Source organism: Pseudopodoces humilis, chromosome 18 (assembly GCF_049639895.1).
Source record: "Pseudopodoces humilis isolate 2021_Gansu_Grassland_sample_001 chromosome 18, ASM4963989v1, whole genome shotgun sequence".
Taxonomy (NCBI): Eukaryota; Metazoa; Chordata; class Aves; order Passeriformes; family Paridae; genus Pseudopodoces; species Pseudopodoces humilis.
This window is the reverse complement of record NC_142217.1, coordinates 11,452,412-11,471,017: the sequence shown is the minus strand read 5'-3', so window position 1 is coordinate 11,471,017 and position 18,606 is coordinate 11,452,412. Positions and strand designations below refer to the sequence as shown.

The window sequence follows — 18,606 nt, the reverse complement described above, 5'->3', positions numbered from 1 at the left end:
TAATTTCAACACATGATCATGTCTGCTGTTAGAAATTCCATAATAAATATTATTGCCAAGTGCTGATGAGCAGATGTTAAGCAGCATTTAAAGATTACAGGACCAAGGTAGGTCAAGTTATTTTAGTTCTCTCTGGAATCTAGAAAGCTCTTTTAAGCTGATTTTATGACGAACCCAATTGCCTGCTTTCACTACTAGAAATTCACCATATCTAATCTCCTTGTTTCATGTAGCAGAGTGTGCTGAGTGACACAGGAGTGTTTCTCTTTGTCCAGCTTAATCAACCAGCTGCAGTTGCATTCAATCACCTTTCCTGGTGAATGAGCCTTCACTCACTACAGCTTCATCTAGAGAATAAATTGGTACCCACAAGGAGAGCAGGACTGCTGATGGTTGTGCTGCAATGTTGATTCAGACCCACATTAATACTCTGTTTGCATCAGTGACCCAGAATACACATAAACAGTTTGTCTTAGTCCAAAAGTAACAGGAGATAATGCAAACTAATTCAGCTTGAAGCTGAATGGAGCAGTACATGACCTGAATGCTAGGTTTTTTGGTGCAGCATCTGATTAAAGTGATTTAAGAACTCCCTGTAGCTGTATGAGCCTGTTTGTCCTGTCAGTAGCCAGAGAGGAGAGGGGGACACCCTCTGAAGGACACCTGGGAATGGCAGCCAGTGGGTACAGAGGATAGAGAGGATGCCCAAAGCACACAACCCCCTGTTTGGAAGTTAATTTATGTGACCTGCACCCAAAATCTCTGTTTTGGGGTGGATTGTATGCCCAGGTCTTGAGCATGTCCTGCTCAAGGACTCTCCCTGACTCCCTCCTTCCTGATGTTTTAGTCTGCCTGCAGCTTCCCCCCAGTTTTAGTTCTCAGCACCTGCAGTGGGTAAAGACTGTAATGACACAAGCAGCTTAAATAAGGAGGGCAGAAAAAAGCTGTAGCAGGTACCAGTGTCCTGATTTTTGTACCCGTTGGAAGTATTGGGGTAACAAAGTCTTTCAGGGGACACAAAACCTTTGGATACACGAATCCAAAGGAGCTCTTAGACTAAGATTTGGACACTGCATCCACTTGTTCTCGGTAGCAATGATAATCACACTGAAGTTTCCTTTTTCTCAACAACTGTGTGTGTTTTGAGGAACACAGACATCAAACCCAAACTGTGTGCATTTAAGTATGACCTCTGCAACAATTATGGCAGCAAAATATAGAGCAAACTAGAGCTTAATGGCTCTATTCAAGTTCTTTTATCTCTTGAGGGACTGTTTCAGAAACATAGCTGAACTCAGAGATAGGCTTTGATTTCCTTCCCCCACCCTTCCAATTCAGAAAATAATTTAAATTCTGCAAGTGCCAAATTGACCTTGCATTCTCCTCTGCTTGCCTGCTAACTGCTTTAACGAGTGGTGCTTCCAGCCCTTCACAGCACATCCAGAACAGAAAGTGTTGCAAATGTGAGCTGATAGGATCAGAGAGCTTTACCCTACCATCAATTTCTATATAAATCCAGATGGGACATCAACAGGAATTCTGCAGACAGGAGATGACCCAAAGCCAAGACCAAAGCAGCACTAATAAATCTTGATGTTGTCATGTTGTTCTGTTACACTCCCATCATTTTGAGGTCTAAAATATTACATCAATTCCCATCTGGGGCAAGGCCCAGAGTGTAATTTCATTCTCTTCTAATGCTTTCAACTGACAAGGCTGTCAACAGGCAAGTCTCAGTCACCAAAACCAATATCATTTCAGTGAGGCAGCAACTTTAGAGATAAACTATACATTAGCAAATACTATATCCCTTAGCATAGCTCTTAATTGAATCAACTTACAGTTTTTCAAAGCCGAAATGCATAAAGAAAAGTTTTAATAAAGTCTGAAATGCTGCTCAGAGTACACTCAAATAACACAGAGCTCATGTAACTGGATTTGTGCTGTGCACTGTTACAAGAGCATTGCTAATCCAAGAACGTGCAGAGGCATCAAAGGGATGCTGAGGAAGTACCACAGCAATGTTTTAGGACCAAGTCATCTCTGCCAGCTCTTCAAGATACACAATTTATAAACTATTGTCATCAACAGCCTTGTATGCTGAGCAGAAAGGAGAAGGCAGTGCCATGGAACAGTTTTCTGGGAGTTCTTCCCACATTAACAAGTCCTCACTGGATGTTAAAAAAAACCCTGGGATGCAACACATTGTATATTGCATAGACTGCAGTGAACAGACACTAAATCCAAAGCCCTCTGAAGCCAGTGGATGGTTCCCAGCGCTTTAGCAGATTCCTGATCATCCCATCACACAGTCAGTTCCCTGCCTTTCTAGAACAGTAGCATACATGTACTAAAAAACAACTTTGAAGAATCATTTCTCAACATCACTGAAGAACAGAAATAGCTGGAGAGTCTTTATCAGTAACATATCCCCAGAAGCATACAAGAGCCAGTTGTTAAGTTTGACATGGGTTTCTACAGCAACACTTTTTCACCTTGGCATTTAATTCAGATTGCTCCAGAGCACTCCTGTCCACATCTGGAAAAATAAATTATTGTCCTTCTGGCAACAAAAAGGCGTTTGATACACACACCCCTCACAGGACAGAAGAATGGAGAAAAAAACATTTGAAGCCCATTGGTGCAGTCCAGCCTCCCAAAATACAAACCTGACTTTTTGCCAAAGTCCAGGGGGAAGATGGTTCTTTCCATATCTACAGCAATCACAACCAATGTTATTTCCAACATCCACTGCTGGATTTAGACAGAGCTTTCCCCTTACCTCACATACTGCCATGGTCACAGTTTCCTTCCACTTCTCCCCTCAAATAGTTTATGCTGTTTCAACCTCATCCCTGTCCTTCTTCAAGTGCAAGAAGTCTGCTACCATGAACAAAGAAAAATAACTAACTACATGAAGAGAACTGCTACTTCTTAGCCCAATGAACACCACTGAAATTTGCACCCTTCAATGGAAAAACAAGTATATGAATGCCCAGCCTTTGAGTTAAAGCACTGAATGGAAAACCAGGACACAAGCCAAGAGATATTATCAAGATTCTGACATTTCCTATGACAGTGAAGGTAAACTATTTTTATTTTCAGTCCTACCCTCAGCTGCCAGAAGCTTGCCCCAAGAGCTGGTGAAGGATGGGCAAGAAGGAGGGAGACAATGCCCAACACAACACATCCACCAAAAATGTTGCCCAAGATTCAGTCTGCAAATGCCAAGCAACACCCAGTTTCACACATAAACATTCAAGGAAGATAGCAAAGCTAGTATTTCAATTAAAGCAATAAATCCTCCACCCTCTCTTGTTTTCTGACATGACTTGGTATAAATTCTCATCTACAATTTTTTTTTTGCCTTATCAGAAAAGGGACCTGCTCATTTGGCAGCACTATTTATTGTGCTCAGCAAATGCTAGCACATTCCCCCCTTTTAACACATATAACCCATCGTTAAAAACTTGCCTTCTCACTGTGTCCTTAAAATTACTGAGTGAAAAGAAATTTTTTTTTAAAAAAGGCATAACAGACTCCAGTGATTCAGAGTAACCCGCTCCAGCTTGTGTTTTTAAAAATAGCTTTAAAGTCACACCAGATTTTTTTTGTTTCATTTCTACCAGCATGTTCAGACTTGTCTCAAACAGTTTCCTGTTCTCCCATTCAAGTCTATGGAAATTTTGCCTTCAATGTAATCATAAAAAGAAAATCAGGCATATTCAGTTCTCATGAAGTAATCAGAAGAACATTAAAGGGCACAGCCTAGTGAGGGCACCACTACCCATCTCTAGTCTCTTTAAGTCATCCTTTTCAAACTCTGCTCATGGTGAAGTACAGAACAGATGTCACTGAATTTCTGGGACCTAAACAACACCTTGTGCCAATCCAGCTGATTTGAACAGGATTGGAAGATTAAAATCACGGCTACAGCCCTCAGCAGGTCATCCTTGCAGCTCCCTGTATCTGCATGCCCTGAAAATGCCAACCGCAGGCTCCAGGAGCGAGCAGCTGACTGTGGTCCCCTGAGCCATCCAAGGGCAGCCTGAGGTGCCAGAGCCAGTCCCTTGTCCCCAGGGCTCAGATGGGCCCTGGCTGTTGGCAGCCAGCCCCCCTCGGGCTCTGTTCCTCCCCAGGCTTTGTGCATCCTCCTTCCCCTTGTGCACACAGAGCCCCACCAGCCTCCAGGCAATTCCCAGAACAAATAGGCTGGCTGCTATTTTCAGCAGGAGCCACTGTCACTGCTTGGGCTCACATCAAGGCAATATTTTTCTTATGTTTTTAACAAATCCCTAGTGTAGCGAAAAAAAGACATTATCCCCCACATAGTGTGTTCAAACCAATGTGCCAGGTCTTAAATTAACAAGCAAGAGCTGCATTCTGTCCCAAACACTTGTCTAAAGCTCTTCCAAGCTGACCTGTGCAGTCAGTGGTGCCTGAGTAACCACAGCAGCACACTTGAACAATGCCAAATACTTCTGAACAGAGCCTGGAGCTGCTGTGAGGAGAGAGCTGGATCTGCTCTTCCCCGAGACCAAACTGACAGTGAGGATGGGCAGGTGAGAGTGCAGGTACAGCCTCACAATTAATATGGAAGCACAAGTGAAAACAAAGGCCAAGCCAGCTCTGGGAGCCTCCTAAATTGTCTGGATACCCGTGGCCACCATAATGACCCAACCAGCCAGTGGTGACCACTCCCTTGCAAAGCCTTGTAGGTGCCAGAGTTCCACTTGACCAGAGCTCTCCACAGGCCAGAAGTCTGAAGCACATACTGACAGCTGTTGGCCAGTTACATGAAATTATCCTTCATGCAGAGAGATTTACCTACTGCAGCTATCCCTGGAGCTCGAAGTATCTGCAAGACCTTAGAAGCCTCGAAAAAGCTAATTAGTGCACTGCCATAAATAATTTGATCTCTTAGGAGGATATGTACTCTCTACACAGTAAGTAACAGCTTTCTTTAATGGAAAAAAAGGATGATTTGCCCATGTATATCTCTGTTTTATTATAGGTGTTTATCAACCATTTATAATTTACCATAAAGAAAGCAGGAAAGCAAAAAAAAAAAAGAAAAGTAAAAAGAAAAGAAACCCTAGCCTAAAACACAGCTCATTCCTGTGAGCTACACCATCCCTGGAAAGCAAATCTAGGTCTGTCCTGTTTTGTCAGACACAAATATCTCCTGCAGGGAAATCTCACATAAAAGTCAGTGCAGATCCCTTCTCCCAGACCCTTTTGCTGTTGCAGAGACAGAATAAAGCTGCACAGGACAATCTCTTCCCAGCCCTGCACCAGAGAGGAGGCAGCTGCCTGCTCTGTGCCCTCTGAAACGAGAGGAAAACCATGCTGCCTGATACAGGAAAAACAGCCATTCTAGAGCCACAGCAGGACAGCACATCAGGATTCCCACTGCAAATCAACAGCCAACACCAAGTAAAATCAAGCATTTAAACAAAAGGAAAGTTATAAATCCCCTGCTTAGCTAGTGTTGTTACCCAGAAGATGTAACATCCTGTTTTTAATAAATGAGGTTGCCCTTTAAAGAGGTTTCCTTTCATCTGGTGAGGTCAGCAGAGCAACCTCCAGTAGCAGAGATAAGCCTGGGTGATGAACTCTGTTACAGAAACACAAGAATTTAAAGTTACTCATAAGCTGGTTTAAGTGTTTTGAAAGACAAAATGTGAAAGAGCATCTGGTACCTTAAAAACCACCAAAATCCTCCTAAGAAATAGCCATTGTTACTTTTCTCAGTACTTATTCTTAAAAAGCACTCCAGAACTGCTGCTGGGAACAGCTTGGTGACATGAAAACCAGGGCAAGCCTCTTGCAAACGCCTTTTAGCACAGAAGGGAAGCACACCCAGTGCCACAGAGGTTCCAGCCAGCCCTGGGTGAGGTCAGCTCTGCCCCTGAGACTCAGGACAGGTGGAGTGGCAGCGAGGGAACAAGTGGGTACCACAAACACTCAGCATCCTTCCCGTGGCAGGAGTCCCTGGGAGCAGCAGTGCCAGGAGCTGGGAGCCAGTACAGGTGAAACACCAAAGCATCCTTAAAAAATAAAACAATTTCTCTTGCTGGCATCAAGCCATCAGGGAGCTTCTGTATTTGAAGCTTTGCCAAAACATCAGCTCAGCCCTCCTGTGGAGAAAGAAATGGCCCCTTGAACTCTTTGTGCAAATTTATACTTTCCTAAGCACAGCCTTTTAGAAACAGCTATAGCCAGGGGGGCAATTAATTCAATTCTTTCCAGAAGATTTTTAGCTCTGAAAAACTCATGTATTATTTAAGCCTCACAGCTAACCATGAACATTATCAAGGTCCAACTTTCTCTTTGTGAAAGGGAAAAAAAGATCCAGAGATCTTTTGGTGAAATATCTCTGGAAAAATCCCACATCACCTTCAACCTCCAGCCAGATTCCCTGGCGACCAAGAGAGACCTTTCATTTCTGGAGGAGTTTGGCAGTGCCTGACTCTCCAGCAGCAGGGCACTTGCTGTGTCTTCCTTCAGATTTCTAAACAGCATCAAGGGATCATCATCTGTGGCAGAAGCCTCAGCCAGACCAGTGTTTCTTTTTAGGGTTTCTGCACTCCTAGCAGGATTCAGGATGATGCACTAGAAGAAGGCTGATCATCCCTCCCAACCTGGATAACTAAAATCAGCTGGATGAAGAATCCTTACACATAGAGTCAGGTGCCATTAGCAAAGAAGAAATAAATCTATAGTTACAGCAGCAATTTTTTAGTACAACCATTACCCTGATTGAGAAAGTGCCAGCTTTAAAAGCCTAATACAACACAGCAGCTTCACTACTGATCTGCTTCTCACCTTTGGGAAAGGCCTGAGGGAAATCAGGTCTCTAAAGCAAAACAAAATCAGCTTCTTCCTGGTAGTCCCATGTATTCACTCACTGGGGAAATGTGTATAAAAATGGGAGTAGAGCTTTGCTGGTCTTCCTTGCATTTCTGAGACCTAAACCAGCAGCTCAGTGAGGAAGTGCAGCCCAGCCAAAAGCTGCCTGGAGCTCCAGGAGCTGGTCTCCCATGCACAGAGGGTCCCAGAGGCAGAGGTGACCCTCCTCCCCCTACCTACAGACATCAAGTGTGTAGCTGGAGGCTTCAAACAAACTCAAAACACAAGATAAGTACAGTTTCTAGTGGCCAGGCATATAGGCAAATAGCTTGTCTTTGAGGAAACATAACTGGATTTAAACACACCAAATGCTCAACTTGTCAGCCAAAAGCCAATGCACCAAGGATATACAGAGAGGATGGTGCAGTAGAGACTGAGGAGCACTCCCAGCCCAGCAGGCACCTGCAGACCTGGCCATATACAGCTCCCATGATGCTGGATTGTTGGGGTCACTGATACTGCTTTTAGGAGTCCCAGCTCTGCCTGGTTTTAATAAAAACACGTTTTCTAGAAATCTGCACTACTGCATGTTCCAAGTGCTGTCACTCAGGTTCCCATAAGTTATTACTTCTGTGCATTCAGAGCAGTTTGGGAACTGAAGGTTGTGTTGTCAGTTCCACACTCCATAAACAATATAGATGCTGGAATGTGGTAATATTTACTCCTGTTTTGCCATCTGCTTATATATTCATATAAAACATGTGACTCCCAGGCTGTGGAGCAGCAGAGTAAGAGCCATGGTTTTCCACTCCCAAGATAAAGGTACAAAAATCAACAAATCTTCTCTTAATGCAAAGGTACTACTGCACAAAATAATACATATATGTGTACATACATATGTATTAAAAATAATGAAACAAACATACCTTACCTTTGGCTTAAACTAAAGAGTCAGTGTCTAAAGAAACCTCAACAAACCAAAACCTTCCTCCAAAACCCGTACCATCTGAACAATTTAATGAATAAAAACCAAGCCAACCCAACAAAGTACAGCCCCCACCATTAACACCTTCCCATGCAGGTGAGGCTTCTTACTCAGCTGCATATGGTTAAAGGCTATGAGAGTGTTTAAATAACTCTGAATAAAGATTAACATGGCCAACAGCTGTGTAAAGACCTCCCTCAACCAAGCACTGAGCTCAAACACGGAGCTGGTGTTTAAAACAGCAGCCTCCACCACCAACACAGGCTCTTGGACATTCAAAAGTATCCAAGAAATTTCACTGCTGCACCTTTAAGAACAGAGTGAAATATGTGGAACTTCAGAGTTTAACTCCTCTAGCCTCTTTTGAAAAAAGCTGATAAATAAAGGTGGATTGACTGGAGGGCTGATGCCTCCTCTGGGCACCAGCCCATGGGAGATGAGAATTTCACACTTTTCCTCACCTCACAACACAGATTCTTTTGATATGAAGTGAGTTTTGTGGTTTGTTTTTTCCTCAGGGCAGGGAAAGTGCTGTTGTAAGTTGGGGGTGCAGTGTTTTTGTGTATTTTAAAGCCAATCACAATGAGAACACTTGAGGCATTTAGGGAATAAAGAAAACTTCTTACAAGACTGTACTCCTACCAGTCTAGAGAGACAGCAGAGAGAATATTCAGTGTCTTGTGTGACTATAAAAGAATTAAGAGACTCATTTTACAGTGCATTTTAATTAAAAGTTCATTATAAGAATTTTCTTTTAAGAACAGCATACTACATATTCATGGAAATATGTAACTTTACCCTACAAATGGGACTGTCACCATATTATTCTTACAATTCAAACATATGAAAAATAAAATATGATATTTAGCTTTATAAATTCCCCCTCCCCCCTTTAAATTCTTTTTCTTTTAAATAACAAAAGTATTCTCTTTCCCAGTACAGTGCATTTGCTATCTGCGAGCCACAAACCAAGTAGTCACATCAACACCAAGGAAACAGCAACATTGTTTGCAAAATATTGAGAGAAAATGATAAAAAAATATTGTAATCAGCCCAGTGCTTACAGAAGAGACAGTCAACAAGAACTGAAAAAGCAGCACATTTTCATATTACATAGGACCATTATAATAACATATAAACCAGTGCAGAAGACTTATGCTGGAAAAATAGATAGCAATTCTCAGCAAGCAGAAACTGAACTTTGGCACTTGCTCATAAAAAGGCCTTTCAAAGCAAAACAAAATGGAAATTCACTTAATCACAGCTTGTATATTTAAAAAAATAAAGACATTGAAGCGAGAGAAACAATAGAGAAGAGTACAAGCCAGGTCACTAGGAATTCAGTACATTCAGCCTACAGAAAATACAAGTACAATCCTTCATCCACACACCTATGCTGGGATCCTGGCTAGCAAAGGACAGGCTTTGGGACAGAACCTCACCTGAAGCACCTCTGCTTCAATGGAGCTGTGCTGAATAAACAGCCCTTTCTTCAAATTGAGCTGGTACAATGTGTCTCAAATACATCACCTCTTTATCATAAAATAAGGATTTCTAATTTGCAAATTAAAAAGCAAAAGCCTTGCACTCAGACAGTGGTTGTTCTGCTCTACCCATAGCTGCACCATAACCACTGCAGTGTAAGGATTAAGTGATTTTTTATTTTTTTTTTAAAAAGGGCTAAAAAAGAATGGCTTCATTTCAAAGGGGAAATGATAGACTGGAAGGAAGGGCTCACATTTAGTCTGTAAATCCTGGTGCTGCCAGCACTACACATTATCATGAACATGAGAGTGAAGTGTGCACACTGTTCTCCCTCCCTGCAGAAGAAGCAGCTCATGCCCAACCAAAAGGTTTCTGCAGGCCAAAGGGTATTTTTGGATCAGGCCATGAGAAAGCAAGGGCTGCTCTAGCCAAGAAGTGTTCCTTTCATAGCCAGGCTCGATGCCCCATACTAGCAGCTATCTTTGCACTGAGGCAGTTTACTCATTTTTTTATTCTTTCAAAGGAGTTAAGACTGGGGAAGGGCAAGAAGAAAAATAAGTGCTTCAGATTGCACAGAAGATTGTCCTACTAAAGGGGGCACTTGGATGGGAAGCGATCACAGCTACAGGTCAAGCAGACGCTCCTCACATGTCTCCACAGGCCATTTAGTAGCACCTCCAAACACATCCACATTGTTATCGACCCAGGGGATGATGTTGCCAGGCATGTTGATAGAGCAGTTGGCAATATTCATGATGTCTTCAGCTTTTAAGACCCTGTCCCATATATTGAACTGGCTCATCTCCCCAACGAAGGCTTGAGTTGCATCAAATCTTCCTCCTACTGTGTCCTTTAGGCACATGACAGGATTAGATGAGACGGTTATTTTGGTGTTTTCTTCTTCAAACTTTAAGTCCCTCCCCACCCAGCCCCACTGCTAGAGAGAGGTGCAGAGTTAGGTCACAGAGGTGAACAAATTCAAGTTTCTAAAGGGGTTACATTGAACAAGGCATTCAGTGACAAACTCCAACCTGAACTGTGACAAAAAAACTGAGGGCAAACAGTGGTGACTGCAAACACCACAAATAGGCTGTATATAACCAACCTTGCCCTGGAACAGCAGAGCAGGAAAGCAGCTTTAAACTTTAAGGCTAATTTAAGAGCCACTGTGCAAGCTTAGCAGAGGACAACTTCAGCAAGAACTGCACAGAACAGTGTAAGGTTACCCTGAAAGCTTTATGGCTATAGATTAAACCATAACTGCAATCCTTGCCCAATTGTCTGCAGGGGCTGTGAGATGTGATCTTTGGGTCTAAACACCCAGGCTTTGTCTGGCTGTAACAAATGAGTGATTCAAACTGCCACTGCATAAGCCTAGAAGTGTTTGCTTGCTCCACTCACTACCCAAGGACAGAAATCTCTCATTTTTGGTGATCACACTGACATGGAACGGGTAGCACAGGACAGAACCCAGCACAATGCAAGCAGAGATGAAGGAAACCTGCCAGACACTCACTAGTGAGCTGGAGCATCTGCTCTGCAGAGTGTATTTGGACACTGAACTTGCCATTCTGTCATTTATGTCATGGATAAGTATCTACTAAAATCAGTATCAAGACAAAACTAATTCTTCATTGCTCCAACTGTGAGCTTGGGAATCCTGAAGAAAGGCTATTTCCTGCTAATTGTTACAATATTCGTTTTTTTTAGTAAATGTATAATATAGGTAGAGAAATAATGTGAAGCCAGGAGCCACACAATTTCATTAAATTTCATTTTAATTTCATTAAATATTTGTTGTCTTGTTTCAGTGTCTGACACTGTGTATACAACAAGACAAAGTGCTTAACAAATTCTCACAGCTCTTATTTGTTTAGGGAGTTTTGATTTTGTTTAAACCCTGGAAAATCCTGTCATTCACTCACCTGTTCCTGACCCAGGATCAAGACACCTCCAGGTTTAATTGGATGCCAAGGAGCAAGATTCTCCCCAGTGCCAAGCTTCTCTCCATCCTGAAAAGCTTCCCACATTCCATCTCTGGTTGTCCATGTTATACAGATATGATGCCATTTTCCATCACTGATGAAGAGAGGGAGCTGAGCAACCTACAAAAGCCAGAATAATGCATGTGGCAACCCAAATCTAGTAGTTCAAGCCCAACATGTAAAGAGGAACAGTATTTACTGTGTCCTCAAAAGCAAAAACTTTATAGAGGCCAGAGTTAGTCCACATCATACTTTGCAGGATTCCACAGAATCATAAAATTATTTAGGTTAGAACATCCCTCCAAGATCATCGAGTGCAAACATTAACCCAGCACTGCCAAGGCCACATCTACACCTCTTACAAATACCTGCAGAGATGGTGACTCCACCTCTGCCCTGTGCAGCCTGTTCCAGTGCTTTGGTTTATGGTTTATTCAGCGAAGAAATTTCTCCTCATATCCAATTAAAACTTCCTCTGGCACAATTTGTGGCCATTTCCTCTTTTTCTGTCACCTGATACTAGGGAGAAGAGACCAACCCCCATCCTGCACATTAATCTGTGGCATTTGTGCTTAGTGAGATTCCATCCAGTGCTCACATTAAGTTCCTCTTAAGAACTGGGGCTTGCCAGCACCATCTGCAGTAACAACTTTAACAAATGGATCTGTCTGCTACCAGGAGAACTTGTGGGAACTGCTCCCTAAACCTCACAATAAGGAGGAATTATGCTCCTTTGGGAGTTTGATCTGAAAACCTTCTCAGGTCAACATCAAGACACAAGTGCAGTGGGCTGTGATGTGGAAGAAATAAAAGCATCACAGAATATTGATATTACAGACATTATATTGAAAAGAAAAAAGTTATAGCTAAACATAAGCAGACTCAAGTTTGTTTCTCTTCCACAAACCACTAAAAATAATTGGTTATTGATCTGGGAGGATGATAGGACGGTTAGAAGTCCATAATCAGCCACAAGATTAACCACTTGAGTTGTGTAGCAAACACCTAATCCCTCAGAGAGCAGTGAAACCAGGAAACCTAACTGAAGATGGGGAGAAAGGAAGTATTTAAATACTGGCTAAATTACAAGTTTCAGTGTTTTCTCCAAGCTTGTCAGAAACCATCAATAGTATGAAGTAGTTGTATCTGAAGTCTGGAAAACTGTATTTAAGCTGATGTTCACTCACTAAGCATAACTAAACCAGACCATTGTGAGGAGAGCCTTTTATTCTGTCTGCTACAAAATTCATTTAACATTTTTAAATTCTACAACTAGAAAGACAGAAATACTGAAAGTGGCTTAGATCTCACAGGTGTTGCAATAGTGTGGCTTCAAATTTTGCTTGTGTTTCATAAACCAAAAAACACCACCAAAATAACAAGAAGCCAAGACCTGCTTGTAACTTTGTAACTTTAGACAACACAAGTGTGGGCACATCCAACGTTAAGCTGCTAGGTCTCAAGACACAAATATCTGTACAACTTAACATCTGTTTCAAGTGCTTTTATGAACCTGCAATCAGCAAGGGAACAAGAGCAGACAGCACCACCTCAAAGGCTTCTCTCAGAGAGAAGGAGTCAGTGCAGAGGGGTCAGGCCTTGTTCAGGTTATGCTGAGAACCAAGAGTTCAAGTCTCACCTTATCGTTAATTAGCAGCTCAATTGGATTATTCCCCCATTCTATGAGGACAATTTCATTGGCTTGCCCAGGAACAGCATATGAGAACGGAGTGCCAATTCCAGGAGAAGCACTTGACCTCAGCCACAAGCACATAGTGAAAGCATAGAGCTCTGGCAGAGTCTTCTTGATCTTCCCATACAGGTAGTTTGTGCGAAGAGGAAGGGAGACTTTGAATTCATCAGGAGACTTAAATGCACTGTTACCTAGAGTCACATGGAGCAAAACAAACACTTAATTGAAGTAGTATTTACTGAATGTTGATTTTGCTGCACACAAAAATGCATATAGATTATCCACATTGTGATAATTGTTTATTTCTGCCCATTTAGAGCAAAAGAATAGCTGGTAGACAATCTTCATTGCCTAGTTCATTGCTGGAGGCCTCCCTATTTCAAACAATTCAAACTGGTTTAAAAAACATTTACTGTCAGTAAAATGGATTCTCTGCTGTGCTCATTATTAAAGCATCACAGTGCTTCACAACCAGGAGCTCTTTCCTATTCCTGATACACAAGAAGAATCCCTGTGTTAAGATCTCAGGCTAACAGATTAACACTCACATTTTGAGCAGCAAATTTGAAATAAGACTACACTGACATAGTCCAGAAAACAGTACATTCAGTAGAACTGATTTTTGTCCCATCAACTGAACAGGACAAGACCTGAAGAGTTCAAAGTGATCTGAATTAAAAATGCAGTATCAAGCTGTGAACTATGGGAAGATTAGACACTTGATTTAACATAAAAGCAGAAACTATTATCTTTTTCTAAAAAAGTGATAAAAACCAGTGAAATATTCTGAGACATGCTTACAAAATTGAGAACTCTTAAGACCAAAACTTTCTGAAGTTGAAATACTCTGCATCATAGAGTTGATGTAAATGCTTATAAGTAATTTTCTATAAGTATAAAGAAATAAATCCCACATTTTGCCACAAATTGAACTCCAGAGTTCTGTGGTAATGTCACCCTCAACTTTTTAGCTGTCTGTTGTTCTAAGTCTCACTCATTTCCTTTGCTCACATTCCTGAAACAAATTCAATCCCCTTGCCAAGCTTCACACTCCAGTCCAAATGAAAAGCTGCTGTCACAAAAGGTTGCCATAATTCTCATATGTATTTTTTTAAGCCACTGGCATTCTCTCAGTTCCCCTTCTCAGAAGCAACTGAAGTGTTTTGGCTGCATTTTTCACAGAATGAGGGGGTGGGAGAAGAAAAAGCTTCTCTTTTGCTTGAATCTGTCTTGAGGAACCTTAGAGACCTGAAATGTTTCAAGTGGTAAGCAAATAAAAAACACCAGAATCTTCGGGTTAATGTTGAACAACCTCCATTAGGCTGCTACAACCAATCACACATGGGAAAAACAGAAACATACCCCATTAAAAGAGAAATTATTTTTGGGCTAGATGGACAAAAAAAAAAATACTGTTATTCCCTTTCAGAGAGAGAAAATAGGTTTAGACATAGTAAATTATCTGTTTGTACCTCCAGCACAGCTAGGAATCACACTGAAGTACAGACACTACTGTTTGGAGGATTGTACCTCCTACTTTTTCTACTGCATCATCTTCTGCTGCCAGTTGAGACAATCAGTGAAGGAATTAACAGAAAACTTTGGGAACCACAGTAGATGTAAAAGTTTTAAATTCTTCTGCCCCATTGGTAACTAAAACAGCTGTCACAACTACACATAAAATCCAAGGGTTACAGTGTCACCTCGAAGTAATCTTTTTCTTCTATTTAGTCTCAGGACAATAAGGAGCTTATGACACTCTAGTTAGTTGTAGGGAAGAAATGCTGAACAATACTGCATTTTAAATAAAAGCACAACAAAAATACTATTTTCAAATGAGGCCAGATCAAATATTGCCTGTATTTAAAACAAGAAAATTAAGTTTTTTCATCATTAAAATGATTACTCTCACTTTGATTTGGCAGAGGAACCAGAACAGCTAAGCTGTACAGTAATAGAGAGCAAGTTACACAAGTAAAAGAAAGGCTGGATCTTGGTTCCTGTCCCAAATTCTTCACTTCCTTGGAGACTTAAGACAGCCCTCACTCCCCACACGAAAAATAAAGGTGGGAACAGGTTATTTTTAGCCTGAATTACACATTCTTGCTCTCCCACCACTCTCTTTCTGATATGAGTCACATCTTTCAGAGACAAGGACTATCTATATTTGACTCATAAGACATTAACAGGCCACTAATTCTCCATAACTTTAGTTGCTGGTTAGGCTTTATCTTGACTCTCAAGAAATACTAAAAGTCAGAGCCAGTAGAAAATCCTCTTCCTCCTTTTCCCCTCTCCTGTACTCTTTTTAGAAAAAAAGAATAGATACAGTACTACTCACATGGGTCCATTAGGCTGCATTTCTAAATTTATGATATGCATGTCTGTACCATTTGGAAGACATATCCATTTAAGCAGAGTTACTCACCTTGGAAAATAATTTGAAGATTGGGAACCCATATTTACTACAACTCCAGCCCTATACAGATCACTCTGTATGCGTATAGAGTCAATACAGAAAGAATTCTGTGCTTTAGGTCAATTCCACAGAAATTTGTAATTCAAATAAACAGATTCTACTCAAGCAGAGAGATCTCAGTAATAATTAAGCCACGAATCAGAAATGAATGACTAGGATTACGAGAGTGTCCCCCAGTGGACCATGTGTAATATACTGTAAACTCTGAAGGCTGTAAGCTTGGAATAGAGCATAATTCAAGTATCTGCAGCTACCCAAAGTCATAGCCAGTAACAAAAGGAAAGGCCACCATCAATATTTCCAAAGCAGCAGGAAACAAAGCTGGTATAAAATGCCATTAACTACATGGAAGGTAGTTGTGCTAATTAAATTTAGCCCATATGACTCTCAGTCCAAATAAAGGCAGCTCTACTCAGATGTACGCTTGACATTATGTAGCTATTTACACCCATGCCATACTTATTCCTATCTCCACTTGCCTCCTTACAGATCTTTCCATCCCACAAACACTAAGAGTTTCATCCTAGCCACCCACACATGCCAAATTAAGAGACAGGAAGCCAAAGCCAGGCAACTGCCTGTCAAGCAAGAAGCCTGAGATAAAAGAAAAAGGAGAATCCAAGTATTTGCACTGTCACCTACTATTTAGCCCAGTACCTTCATGTCATTCCTTCAAGGCCCACATTTAGTCTATTGCTCTGGAAGGAAGGAGTAAACAAAATTCATCAGGATGGGGAAGCGTTTAGATTCAGAGCAATTACCCTTCTCTAACTCAGACACTCTTTCTAGCAATGCATTCAAGGCTGTCTCTGTCTTCTGCCGGTGTGCTGAAGTCTCGTTGTGAAGCAGAGACTTCTCATCCTCCAGCTCGGCCACTTTGCTCAGGAGCTGGCGCTCCAGGTCGCCAAGCCGCCGCTGAAGCATCTCCCGCAGGTCACTGGGCAGGGCTGCGTAGGACACGTTGGCTCGGAGCTGGTGCTTCAGGGGAAAGCAGAGGGGGGAAAAAAATTGTCATTCCTGAAACAAACTGAAATGCAGATATGCTCCCAGCTCAAAGGAGGAAAGTAAGATCATGGAGCTCTCCAGCAAGTACAGAAGAGGTATTGCTTGTGAGCATTTGTCATGCTCACTGCTTTTATCAGCACTGTAGCTAAACAGGTCCTGAAACAAAAGGGCACCTTTGTTAATTATTTCCAGCACTTTATATGAAGGAGTTTTCATAAATTTAAGTTCAATAAAATCAATGTAGGGAGCAGGTATGATGTCTATTAGTATGCAAACATGTGATACATTGGTCAATTTTTGGTTTACTTACTGTTAGTGACATGGCCAACCTATGTAAAGGGAAGAACTACCACTTTATTTTAGATTAAAATTAAGTTACTTTGAAAGCAGATTTACCAAAGTAAGATGCTCTTTAGATCAATCCAAGTATTAACCAGTGAAAGTATTCTTATTCAAACTGAAAAAAGAGGCACCTCACACTCTTCAAGTAATACTGGTATCTTTAAAGATACTGAAAAAACAACATTTCCACCTACCATGTTATTCTAGTGGAATTTCTCTTCTACAACACTAAAAAGAATGCTTCAGAAGGACAGCAATAGTAATAAAAGGATGTAATACTAACAGCTCATTCAGAACTGCACTTGCAAAGCAGCACTCACAAAACAGCCTTTCAGAAGTTACTCACCATCCTCACATCAGCACTGACTTCAGGACAGCAGAAGCACATGCGAGGCTTTCAGGGTGCGAAAAGCAGAACAACATCAACACAAATCCTCTGAGAATCCTCTCTACGAAACATTTGCATGAGCAGCACTCAAACCATGAGCACTGTCCAAAGGCCCATGGAAATCACTCACCGGTGGGCTTGGACCAAATCTCCTTTCTGTTCAGAGGCGCACAGAATCGGGCTCTTTTTATTCTATGTCAGCCCTGAGTACATCATCTTGTCTGTACCATCTGCCCAATACAATCTCCTCATTACCACTGGCCTGTTCAGCACCATATGCTGAGGTCTAACTGCCCAAGACGTCAGCTTTGTACCTCAAACCACATGAAGTCACATCCCCAGAAAGAGAGATTTGCACATTATTAATACAGAACCTAAGCTGGTGACAAGCAGGGAAACCATAATCTCCCCAAACACAGTGGGAGAACTCATTCAAAAGTAGCCCCTTACCGTTTTTACCATTAAAGAGATGAGATAAATAACCAAGAGAACACGACAAGCCAAACCGAGCCACTCGCTCCCGGGGCTGGGCCAGTTTGGATCTATCTCCACACGGATTTAGGGCACTACTCGTGCCCGAAGTGCCCGCTAGACGTGAAGCGGCGCCGCTGCCCGGCCCTACCTCGAGGCTCTCCAGCCGGTCCTTCAGGGTCTGCATGGTGCGGCTCAGCTGGTCGATGACCTGCGCCGGGTCCCGCGGCAGGTCGCCCATCGTGTCCTTGCCCTTGCCCACGTCGTTCTTCCACGCCCCCGCGGACTTGCCGTCGGCGCCCTCGCAGCGGCTCAGCTTCCCGGTGAGCTCCCGGATGGCCTCCCGCTGGCTCCCGATGGTTTCCTTCTGCTGCAGGACGGTCTCCCGCAGCTGCAGCACCATGGCTTTGAGCTCCTCCTCGGGGGGCAGCGCGCCGCCCTGCATGGGCACGGGGGGCAGCGGGCAGCCCGCGCCGGCGGCGTCCAGCGGCAGCGAGGTGCACACGAAGCGGCTGCCCGGCGGGCTCTCCTGCTCCCCGGCCGGCGACCCCCGCCCACCCGCAGCTACGGCGAGCAGGAACCCGACGGCCACGAGCAGCATCCCGGCTGGCGAGCGGAGCGCCCGCTCGGCGGGGCGGCCGGCGCCGAGCCGCGGTGCCAGGAGCGGGTCCCGCCGCCCCGTCCCGTCCGTGCCGTCCCGTTCCCCTCACGCCGCTCCCGCGCCCGCCGCCGGCCGCGGCATTTATGGGCAGCGAGGGGCGCGGGAGGCGGAGCCCGGCTCGCGCCGCGAACGCTGGTTGGCTACCGGCTCTGCTGACGTCAAGCGGGGCGGGGCCGGGCGGGCGCGGGGTCGGGAGCGCTCCGGGACCGGGAGCGGGGCCGGCCCTGTTCGCCGTGCTCAGCCCGTCCCTCCCGTGTGGC

General features: G+C 43.2%; 1 protein-coding gene across 1 annotated transcript; it reads right to left on the bottom strand.

The window, feature by feature from the left end:
• Nucleotides 1-8,543: 8,543 nt before the first annotated feature.
• NPTX2 (neuronal pentraxin 2) lies at nt 8,544-18,385 on the bottom strand. The gene is made up of 5 exons (XM_005522974.3): nt 17,837-18,385; nt 16,241-16,457; nt 12,947-13,191; nt 11,248-11,427; nt 8,544-10,172 (listed from the first exon to the last, which is right to left on the bottom strand). Exons 1-5 carry the CDS (start codon nt 18,284-18,286, stop codon nt 9,945-9,947), a joined length of 1,320 nt encoding a protein of 439 aa, XP_005523031.2. The 5' UTR covers nt 18,287-18,385; the 3' UTR covers nt 8,544-9,944.
• Between the last annotated feature and the right edge of the window lie 221 nt (nt 18,386-18,606).

Coding starts and splice junctions, on each gene's coding strand:
- NPTX2 (XM_005522974.3), bottom strand. CDS start 18,286: ATGCTGCTCGTGGCCGTCGGGTTCCTGCTCGCCGTAGCTGCGGGTGGG. Junction 16,458..17,836: donor ACCGGCTGGAGAGCCTCGAG/GTAGGGCCGGGC, acceptor TTTCCCCTGAAG/CACCAGCTCCGAGCCAACGT. Junction 11,428..12,946: donor AGCTGCTAATTAACGATAAG/GTGAGACTTGAA, acceptor TGGCTTTTGTAG/GTTGCTCAGCTCCCTCTCTT.